Source organism: Panthera pardus, unplaced genomic scaffold, assembly GCF_024362965.1.
Source record: "Panthera pardus isolate Hobbes unplaced genomic scaffold, ASM2436296v1 HiC_scaffold_8, whole genome shotgun sequence".
NCBI classification, from domain to species: Eukaryota; Metazoa; Chordata; class Mammalia; order Carnivora; family Felidae; genus Panthera; species Panthera pardus.
The window spans coordinates 91,362,393-91,374,501 of NW_026527013.1; the positions used below are offsets into that span (position 1 = coordinate 91,362,393).

Here is a 12,109-nt window from a genome sequence, read left to right on the forward strand (position 1 = left end):
GATACTGTATTTTCAGGGTTATCTTGAAGAACTCTTACGACTTAGAGAGAACCAGCTGTCTGAATCTGTCTCCCAGAATAAAATACTGCTTCAAAGGATTGAAGATTCTGATCTGGCCCATAAACTGGAAAAGGAACAATTAGAATATATAATTGTGGAGCTTCAAGATCAGCTGTAAGTGAGATCCTTTTGGAAAAATATTGGCAGTGTATAAACATAGGAAAATGTCATGTTTTGACATAGGATTCAAATTCCAAGAAGTCTGATTGCTTGCTATTAAGTTCTTTTCCACTTACTCTCTTTTAAAAGTTTACTTTTCTTATTTTAAAAGTAATCCGTGCTCATTATAGATAGATTACAAAATATAGAAAGAAAATAAAAATTACCTTCAGTTGTGCTACCCAGAGTCAACTGCTATAACTTGGTGTATATTCTTTCAAATGCATAAACATAATTTTTTAAAAGTGTTTATTTAGTTAGTTGTTGGTTGACTGATGATTGGTTAAAAAAGATGGTATATAAGACCAGTACCACTCAGAGTATAGTGACAGTGCAGTGTTTGTTACCTGGCTGTCCCAGAATATCACTAAGCACAGTTTAGGAGAGCCTTTTCCATAGCAGTACTTTTTTTTTTTTTTTTTTTGATGAAGAAAGCTGTGTATTGATCTACCTTCTGGTACCACCTCCTTAAATTATCACTATTCAAAGCAATTGTACTGATCATACCATTTTGTCAAACTTGATTTTATTAATTATTTGTTTATGGTGAAAATCTTGTCACATTAATATTTAATCTTAAAAGATGATTTAAAAGTTTTTGTTTTGAAATAATTTCAAAATTTCAGAGAAGTTGCAAGGAGAGCACAAAGAATTCCCATAGGGCATTTCTTAGATTTACCAATTTTCAACACTTTGCCACATTTGCTCATAATTCTGTCCCTCTTGCATACCTCCTAACTTTTCCCCATAATACTTCAGTTGTATCTTTCCTAGGAACAGAAATATTCTCATATATAAGCATAGTTCATCTATCAACTTAAATTTAATTCAGTACAGTACTTTCATCTTACCCATAACTCATTTCAATTTCATTAGTAATCCAAATAATGGCTCTTATTGCAGCTTTCCTTTTTCTGGTACAGGATCCAGTCCAGAATCATGTTTTTCATTTGGTTGTTTGCTTCTTTAGTCACTTTTAACCTAAAAGAATTTCTCAGTCTTTGTCTTGCATGAGATTGTTATTTCTGAAGAATACAAGCTAGTAATTTTATAGAATGTCCCACATTTTGAGTTTGTTTGCTTTTTCTCATGATCAGAATGAGCTCATCAATTTGTGGATGCAATATTACATACAGAGTATGTCTGTCAGTGCTGTGGATATCATATCCAGAGGTCCATGGAGTCTGTTGGCCTTTTTTTAGTGATATTAGTTCTAATCATTTGGTTAAGATGTTTTTCTCTCTGTATAGTAATTATGGTTCCTTTTAATTAAAGGATGTTACATATTTTGCACAGAGATCCTTTGAGAGCTAGTCAAAGTGACAGATGATTTTTAAGTAAAAATTTTTTATTAATAAACATAAAACTTTAATGCTTTCTAGGAATTTGTATCTTGATGAAAAGAATTATGTTCACATATTATTTATTTTTTTCCTAATATTTTAAAGAGAGTTTGTCGTTTGGAGTATTACTCATTGAGGGGCAGATTAATACCTTCCATAAGTCCTCACTTCTATAAGTGGGGAGAAAAATATCAAGAGCCAAACAATATGGATTTCTAGTTATTTCTCTACCATTAAAAGAGCAAAAAGATAATTTAATTTTTCATTTGCAGGTGATGCTGGTAGTCTGTCTTAATGGTGTTAACTTAAAAAATAATTGTGAAATCAGTTCTTATTTTATCAAAGAAATATTTTCCTTTGAAGAATTAAAATGTATCATTTATTGTACTTTGGATAATTTAAAGGAAAAGATTCTTATGATTTGCCTCCCTCTCTGTTTGAAACTATTTTTTTCCCCTTCCCTCCCCCCATGGTCTTTTGTTAAATTTCTCAAATTCCACATAAGAGTGAAAACCATAAGAGACTCTTAAATACAGAGAACAACCTGAGGGTTGTACGGGGGGAGAGGGGATAATGGGTGACGGGTATTGAGAAGGGCACTTGTTGGGATGAGCACTGCGTGTTGTATGTAAGCGATGAATCATGGGAATCTACTCCCAAAGCCAAGAGCGCTTTGTATATACTGTATGTTAGCTGTACGTCATACACTGTATGACAGTGTATTATATTTAAAAAAACAAAACAGTAAACAACAACCAAAAAAGGAAAAGACTCAAACTTTTTAGTTTTAAAAAAGAATCTAAAATACAGTTTTATGTATGATAAAAGAGTGTCATTGATACTTAAAATTGTTTTTAACGCCTTTAAGGAGATTTAAACTAAATATTATCAGAGCAACAAATAAATAATGAAGGCCAACAGTCAGAATTAGGCTGTTTTCTTGACTTTAGGGTTAAAGATTTACTTTCACATAACATGGCTACTACAATCTTAGCCAGGTGTAAATTGCTGTCTTAAAAGATTCCTTTGTGCAAAAACCATTTACAAGGATACTGAATAGAAGAGTAAGATACATTCCTTTGCGATTCTTCACAATTCACCACATCAACTGAATCATCTCTCAGGTACTGAATACTCTGGGCATTTTTGTGGTTGTAGAGAGAGTGGACTTTTTTCCCTTCTTTTCTTGCTGAGATTTTTGTCAACAGTTAGGAGGGCCTGCAGTGAAAGCTGGGCGTTTAAATTCTCTTTGTTAATCCTGAGAAGATAATAGTGGCCCTGAGAAGATTAAAATTTGTGATGTGTAAAGGAAAAGGTCAGGAGAGGGGTTTAAATGGATTATGTAGAATGTAATATTTGCTTTCACGTTATGTTAATTATCTTTTCCTGGTTGATTTAAATCCTTTGTCACTTACCTTATTCTTTTTATATATTTCTCAATGCGTTGAGAAATATGTGTTTGGTGTGTTTTGAATAACTGTTAAAATATGGTTTAATTTGTCTCAAAAAATGTGAACAGTTTTGGCAATAGAACGTAAGAGTGACGTAGTAGAGGAGCATTCTAAAGCTTTCCTGCATATGTAGACACTGGCTTTATATTTGCCTGTTAACGAGCTCAGTCTTAATGTCCTGTATCCTCTGTCTCCTTATCTATAAACTGGAATTGATATTTACCTTGTGGATTGCTATGAGTATTAAATGCTGTTGTATATAATATAGTTAGAACAAACAAAACATTCAATGATTATTCCTCTATTTTGGTCTCTAGAAACTTTAAAATCTCCTTTAATAAATACACCTGGATAAATGGTAAATTTAAAATATTTTACTTTATCATGCCCAGATGCTACACATCAAACAATGAGTTTGGACTTAGATTGTGTTATCCCCAAGTTTCAAAAAATTTGCTTTTCAGATCTAGTTTTTAAATGGCATTTGGATTAATATTTATAATCATAATATAGGTTTGTGTATATTGTGAGGAAGACATTCATGGCCCCTGAAGATTTTACTGGTATCAATTTTAACTGCAAATCTTTTCTTCATTGATCTCTGATGTATTACTAATTGGATTATTTTGGATTATTAGGCTTTGACAAAGATATATTTGAGTGATTACATATATGGTGGTAGAGTTTAAAAGTATTAAATAATTTTAAATCTCCAAATAATGATTGGAAATAATCCTATCATTTCATTGAGAATACAGCATCATTCTAGGTTTTTATTCTCATAGTTTTATTGAAATCTGTGGTACACATTTATTTAAATGACTTTTAACTCCATTTTACTTATATATTAAACTTCATTAAATAAATACAGTCTTAATGTATCAGTTATATTTTGAATCATATATGGAAAGTTTCTCATAAGATTATGAAATATATTGGTTTTGGCCTTATAAAAAACTTACTGTCATATTATTTATGCTGATTTGTGGAAAACTTTTCATTTTTGTATTTATTTTTTTTCAGTAAGCACTTATTTAAGTGTATACTTCTGTACTTGAGAGTAATACAGAGAAGAATAAGACAATTTCTCTGTACAAGGACCTCATAAGCTAATCAAGTGGACAGATTGACATCATTGGTCACATTGTTAATTGAAGAGTATCCTACATGGGAAGAAAGCTTTGTCCTCAACCACAGGTTTAGATCTTCAGATTGATGATCTCTTGTACAAATAACTCTTTGTAAAACACTCATTGCAAGCCACAGGAGTAGGCAGCCTCAGAACAGTGTACATTATTAGTTCTTAGAGGATATATTAATTCTTACAGGATATTGTTGACTTTCAGAAGAAAATGTTGATGCCCTACTTAGTTACCAGTGAAATGAAGATTTTGTTCTTCGTTTTGCTTTCTCTCTTATTTTGAGAATATGATGAACCTGTTATATATAATCACTTCTGTAATGTGAATTAACTCATACAGGATTCACAAACTAGGATGTGATGTCCGTATAGCAAAGAAATCACCTTGAGTCATAGTTGATTTTTCCTGAGGTTACTGTTTCTCAACAAGAAACATGAATGGAATGCAAAAATACCAATATGGGCACATACTGCAATGCACCAATAGATGGCACTCTCTCACTGTAGTACTCTTTCATCATGCATTCCTTTGGTTCAGTTGAACTTTATCTTGAAGATGCTCTTTTTGTCCTTACCCAGGTTTGTGCATTCTATGCATTTCCACCCTTTTCTATCAAATGGCTTTTACTTTGTTGTTAAAATTGTTGTAAAATGATCATTATATTTCATTACTTAATGGGAATTTAACAATATTTTAAATCTGGTTTGGAATTTTGTTAGAAATGTCACTGTTTTTTTAAGTGTGTTATAGTTAGAAAGTTGAATAGGTTTTGAGTTGTTAGCTCCTACCTCTGTTTTACCCATAAGGCTGGTTATTTCCAGTGTGATATTTCAGAACACTTTGTTTTATTTTGTTTCTGTGTTATAGCAGAAACGCCCATATTCAGTGTGCTTCTATAGCTTGTAATTATTTTAGTTTTGATGATCATGTTGTCCCATCTTTGTCTAGTGGAATCCTCTTTATATTCATGTTTTGTGGCCTTCACTTTCTTTGATCTTTAGGGCTCTCTGCACAGCCGTTCTAACCATTAGCATAAAATTCTGCATTCCTGAAGCCATGATATATTAAATCTTTCATTTTCATGATTACAGCCTAAGATTTTCTCCATGTGCCATGTCACAAATGGCAGTGGAGAGTATCCTAAGAATTATAGCGTATCTGGCAATAAGTGATAAGTGGAAAATAAAACAAAGGTTTACTGCAGTACCATTAAGATTTTTGTTAGACTCACTCTCAGAACTTAACTCATAGCCATGGGCTTCAAATGTATTCCCTTATTAAAATTAAAAGTTGCTTCAATATCAGGAGCACTTGGGTGGCTCAGTCAGTTGAGTGTCCAACTTTGGCTCAGGTCATGATTTCATGGTTTGAGCCCCACGTCGAGCTGGCTGCTGTCAGCACTGAGCCCGCTTCAAATCCTTTGTCCCCCTTTCTTTCTGCTCCTCTCCTGCTAACTAAGCTCTCTCTGTCACTCAGAAAACAAACATAAAAAAATGTTTTAATTGTTTCATATCACTCATCTTTGGGGTTTCTCAGAAGTACTTGGAATCGCAGATATTAAATCCTACGTGCCAAGGGTCATATGCCTTATATGTCCAGCTGCCAAAGTAACCCTCATCATGAGCATCAGCATAGCCTCTGAGGTAAATGAGAAAGAAGCAGAGTAACGGAGAGAAGATAACCCTCAATTTTGGAGACACAAGCTAAAGGATCATGTGAACAAAATAATAGCTTTGAATGACTAATTACTGCTATCAAAATAGCGTATAGAATTCTAGATCTTTTATAAGAACTTGTAAGTAACAGCAGACTTGAGCCTAATCTCTGAAAGGAAGGAAAAAGACCAAACTGAAAATCTTCTCTTTTTGTCTCTTTTGTTTAAAGTCATAAATGTTACATCCAGGGCTCAAAAGAATGTGGGATCTCATTTTTAAAGCCAGGATAATCTCTATTTACAAGGAATCTTAAGGATTTGAGAATAGAAGTGGAAGGAATCATTGGAAACACCAACACTTTAGGAAGAAGGTACCTCCCCCGACAAAGACCAAGAAGGAACAGCCAGATAGTTATGTGTGGAGTTGTTATTATTTCACCGGAGAAAAAAAATATATTCACTTAGGGAACATTAACAAATACCACTGCCTGGACCCCACCATTGTAGAATCTCATCTCATCGATCTGAGATGAGATTAGGGTATCAGAATTTTTAAAATGCTTCCTTAGTTACTTCAATATATCGTCAAGGTAGAGAACCACTAGACTAGAAGTTTGTTGTGGTGTTTAGCAAAGCACAGTGGTATTTATTATGCTCTCAACAGCAATTTAATTGCTTCCCTAAACATTAAAGCTACCTAGATATTTTGTTATTTTAAGCAAGAAAGATTGGTAATTAATTTCTAATAGTTTTAAAGTAGAATATATTCTGTATTTGCTATTCCCCGGAAGATTAAATTCTTTTTCAAGATGCCTTTTTTGAAAGACTCTGTTGTCCTTTGGATTAAAAACAGTGAACCATAGCTTATTTTGATAATGATCAAATTTACTTGTTTTTATAGCTCAATATTTGTTTATCCTGCTGACATTTATTGAGCCCCTCTTCTATCCTAGATGCGTGGCTTGGTGCTAAGAATACAGAAATAAATTTGTTCTAGTTCCTGTCCTCATAGCTCGTACAGAGGCCACAGACCTAGAAACAATAAGAGCCGTAAAATGTCACAAGTGCTATGATAGAGGTGTGTATGGTATACAGTGGGAAACAAAGGAGAACGAACTGGGAAGGATTGAAGGTGGAGTGCTTACACTAATTCCTTAAAGTGGCTTTGACGTTTGATAGATGACGGTGGGAAGAAACAGACCTCCCAGACAGAGAAAACAACAAAAGCAAAAAGAGATTAAAGCATCCAGCAAATATAGGAAACTGTATGCTAGCTTCTTACTCAAACATAGAAGGCAAGTGTGTATGTAAATGTGGCCAGGTGAGAAATGAGTTTATATTCCATGTTAAGGAGTTGTGTGGAGTTGCCAGTATCACATCAGATCAGATTTCCATTTTAGAATGACAAACCTTTGAAATAATATTTTCTGATACATAAGCACTTACTGAGTACCTACGTTGTTCTAGGAACTATGCTAGGTACTGGAAATTTAAATGTGAATACGATAATTATGAGGATATCAGAATTGACTAAATGATATCTAAATGATGTGAGGAGTGTATAGGAATGTGTATATATATGTACAGTAATAAAAGTATGTGCACTTTACAGAAGTAGCACAGGAATAGTGGTCCAGAGAAAGCATCACTAAGATATTGATGTTTGAATGGGGCTTTTCAGGAGTTAAAGTGACCAGGTAAAGGAAGGAAAGGAAGGTTTTTCTAGATAAAGGGAAGAGTACATATGGAAACATGGGTACAAAACATGAGGAAGATCAGCATAATACAATATTAACCAAAGTATTATTAGAAGCAAATAGTTTTTCTGGAAACATTGAAATATCTTTTATTGGGACTATATATTTTTATCTGAGATGAGTCTCTATTAAAAATTAAGATGCCAAACAAACAAAGAAAAAAAAAGAAATAAACTGAAAAACAGACTCTTAACTATAGAAGTTTACCAGAGGGGAAGTCGGTGGGGAGGTGGGTAGAATAGGTGAAGGGGATTAAGATTGCATTTACTGTGATGTGCACTGAATAATGTATAGAATTGTTGAATCACTATAGTATACACCTGAAACTAATGTAACAGTGTGTTATAACAGTATGTTAACTCTATTAAAATTAAATGAAAATAGGGGCACCTAGATGGCTCAGTTGGTTAAGTGACCAACTTCAGCTCAGATCATGAACTCTTGGTTCATAGGTTTGAGCTCCACGTCGGGCTCTGTGCTGACAGTTCAGAGCCTGGAGCCTGCTTTGGATTCTGTGTCTCCCTCTCTCCCTCTGCCCCTTCCCCACTCGTGCATGCACACTCTCTCTCAAAAATAAACAAACATTAAAAAATATTTTCTTAGGGGCACCTGGGTGGCTCAGTCAGTTGAGGGTCCGACTTCAGCCAGGTCATGATCTCACAGCTCGTGGTTTGAACCCCGCATCGGGCTCTGTGCTGACAAAGCCTGGACCCTACTTCAGATTCTGTATCTCCATCTCTCTGCCCCTGCTCCCCACCCCTGCTCACTCTCTGTCTCTCTCAAAAATAAATAAAAATTTTTAAAAATTACAAAATATTTTTTAAATTAAAAATAATTTAAAAATTTTAATTAATTAAAATAACTGTAAAATAGTTCACATTATCAGAGGAGAGGGGTAAATATACCCTTCTTGTTTTTAGTTTTTTTAAATTCCATTATAATTAATGCACAGTATTACATTAGTTTCAGGTATACAACATAGTGATTCACCAATTCCATACATTATTCACTGCTCATCACTATGAGTATATTCCTAATCCCCTTCACCTGTTTCACCCATTTCTCCACCTCTCCTTTAGCAAATGACAGTTGGTGCTCTATATTTAAGAGCCTGCTTTTTGTCACTTTTTTCCTTGTTTGTTTTTTGTTTCTTAAATTCCACTCATGAGAAATCATATGGTATTTGTCTTTCTCTGACTGATTTATTTCACTTGGCATTCTATCTTCTAGATCCATCAGTGTTGTTGCGAATGCCATTTTCATTCCTTTTTATGGCTGAATAGTATTCCTGTGTGTGTGTGTGTGTGTGTGTGTGTGTGTGTGTGTGTATACATACACACCATATCTTCTTTATCCATTTATCTATCCATGGACGGTTCGGCTGCTTCCATAATTTGGATATTGTAAATAATTCTGCAATAAATATGGGAGTGCATATCCTCTTTTTGTATTCTTTGGATAAATACCCAGGAGTGGAATTACTGGATTATATTGTAATGCTATTTTGATTTTTTGAGAGACCTCTATACTGTCTTCCACAGTGGTTGCATCAGTTTGCATTCCCACCAACAGTGCCTGAGGGTTCCTTCTTCTCCACATCCTTAGCAACACCTGTTGTTTCTTGTGTTTTTGATTTTAGCCATCTTGACAGATGTGAGGTGACATATTGTGGTTTTGATTTGCATTTCTCTTATGATTGGTAATGTTGAATATCTTTTCATGTGCATATTGGCCATCTACATGTCTTCTTTGGAGAAATGTCTGTTCATGTCTTTTCATTTTTAATTTGATGATGATGATGTTTTGGTGTTGAATTTGATAAGTTCTCTGTATATTTTGGATACTAACTCCTTAATCAGAGATGTCATTTGCAAATAACTTCTCCCAATCAGAGGGTTATCTATTTGTTGTGTTGATTGTTTCCTTTGCTGGTAAAAGATTTTTATTTTGATGTAGTCCCAGTAATTTTTGCTTTTGTTTCCCTTGCCTCAGGAGACATATCTAGAAAAATGTTGCTATGGCCGATGTCAAGAAAATTACTGTCTGTCCTCTCTTCTAGAATTGTTATGGTTTCAGGTCTCACCTTTAGATCTTTAATCCATTTGGAGTTTATTTTTGTGTATGGCATGAGAAAGTGGTCCAATTTCATTGTTGTGCTTTAGCTGTCCTGTTTTCCCAACATCATTTGTTGAAGAGACTTTCCCCCTTGCATATTCTTGCCTTCTTTGATGTAGATTACTTGACCGTATAATCATGGATTTATTTCTGGACTCTGTTCTATTGATCTATATGCCTGTTTTTGTGTCAAGACCATACTGTTTTGATTATTTCAGCTTTGTAGTGTAACTTGAAATCTGGGACTGGGATATCTCTAGTTTTGTCCTGCTTTTTCAAGATTGCTTTGGTTATTCTGGGCCTTTTGTGGTTCCATACAAATTTTAGGATTGTTTGTTTTAGTTTTATAAAACATACTGTTGGTGTTTTGATAGGGATTGCATTAGATGTGTAGATTGCTTTGGGTAGTATGGACATTTTAACAATATTTGTTCTCCCAATCCATGAGTGTGGAATATTTTTCCACTTTTTTGTGTCATCTTCAGTTTCTTTCATTGGTGTTTGTTTTTGGAGTACAGGTCTTTCACTTCCTTGGTTAACTTTATTCCTAGGTACTTTATTATTTTTGGTGCAAATGTAAATGGAACTGTTTTCTTAATTTCTCTTTGTTCTACTTCATTATCAGTATATGGCAATGGAAGGGATTTCTGTATATTGGTTTTGTATCCTGATACCTTACTGAATTGGTTTATCAGTGCTAGCAGTTTTTTGGTGGAGTCTTCACTATAGTATAGTATAGTATAGTATAGTATAGTATACTATACTATACTATACTATACTTAGATATTTTACTATATGCTTAGTATTTGGATATACTATGCTATACATAGTATCATGTCATCTGTAAATAGTAAAACTTTTCTTTTCCCTTACCAATTTAGATGTCTTTTATTTCCTTTTTGTTGTCTGATTGCTGTGGCTAGGACTTCCAATACTATGTTGAGTAAAAGTGGTGAGAGTGGGCATCCTCGTCTTGTTGTTAATGTTAGGGGGAAAGCTATTTTTTTTCCAATGAGTATGATGTTAGCTGTTAGCTTTTCATAGATGGCCTTTATTATGTTGAGGTATGTTCCCTCTAATCCTACTTTGTTGAGGGTTTTTATCATGAATGAATGTTGTACTTTGTCAAATGTTTTTTCTGCATCTATTGAAATGATCATATAGTTTTTATCCTTTCTCCTGTTGATGTGAGGTATCGTTGATTAATGTGCAAATATTGGACTACTCTTGCAACCCAGGAATAAATCCCACTTGATCTTGGTGAATGATTTTTTTAAAAAATATATTGTTGAGTTTGGTTTGCTAAGATTTTATTGGGGATTTTGCTTGTATGTTCATCAGAGATGTTATACTGCAGTTCTCTTTTTTAGTAGTGTCTTTATCTGGTTTTGCTATCAGGGTATTGCTAGCCTCATAGAATGAATTTGGAAGCTTGCTTTCCTCTTCTATTTTTTGGAATAGTTTGAGAAGAATAAATATTAACCCTTTTTTAAATGTTTGATGAAAATGTTTGAAGCCATCCGTTCCTGAGCTTTTGTTTGTTGAGAGGTTTTTGATCATTAATTCAGTTGCATTACTGGTAGTTGATTTGTTCAGATTTTCAATTTTTCCTGATACAGTTTTGGGAGGTTATGTTTCTAGGAAGTTACCCATTTCTTCTAGGTTGTCCCAATTTATTGATGTATAATTTTTTATAATATTTTCTTATAATTGCTTGTATTTCCATGGTGTTGGTTGTCAGTTCTCCTCTTTCTTTTCTGGTTTTTTTATTTGAGTCTTCTCTTTATCGCTCGCTCTCTCTCTCTCTCTCTCTCTCGATAAGTATGGCTAAAGGTTTATAAATTGTGTTGATATTTTCAAACAACAAGTTCCTGATTTTATTGATTTGTTCTATTGTTGTCTTTTTAAAAAAATTTCTGCTGTAATCTTTATTATTTCCTTTCTTCTACTTGTTTTGTTTGTTCTTCTTTTACTAGCTCCTTTAGGTATAAGGTTAGGTTGTTCATTTCAGCTGTTTCTTGCTTCTTGATGTAGCCCTGTGTTGCTGTAAACTTCCCTCTTAGAACAGCTTTATCTGTATCCCAGTGATATTGGACTATTGTGTTTTCATTTGTCTACATGTATTTTTTGATGGCCTTTTTGATTTCTTATTTAGTAGCATGTTATTTAACTTCCATGTATTTGACTTCTTTCCTGATTTTTTCTTGTGGTTGATTCTAGTGTCATAGCACTGTGGTTGAAAAAGATGCATGGTATAACTTCATTCTTTTTGAATTTTTTGAGCCTTGTTTTGTTGCCTAACATGTGATCTATTCTGGAAAATGTTCCACGTGCACTGGAAAAGAATACATGTTCTGTTTTAGAATGGAATGTTCTGAATATACGTGTTAGATCCATCTGGTCCAAATGTGTCATTCACAGCCACTGT

The 12,109-nt window shown here is 33.8% G+C and overlaps 1 protein-coding gene across 5 annotated transcripts in view; it reads left to right on the forward strand.

Moving 5' to 3' along the window:
- The window catches only part of RUNDC3B (RUN domain containing 3B), a 153,858-nt gene that overhangs the window by 101,061 nt on the left and 40,688 nt on the right, over positions 1–12,109 (forward strand). For all 5 annotated transcript variants that reach the window (XM_019443206.2, XM_019443209.2, XM_019443207.2 and 2 more), the window contains one exon: positions 17–174. In XM_019443206.2, the coding sequence (XP_019298751.1) occupies positions 17–174 (158 nt within the window). The remainder of the gene's footprint in view (positions 1–16; positions 175–12,109) is intronic.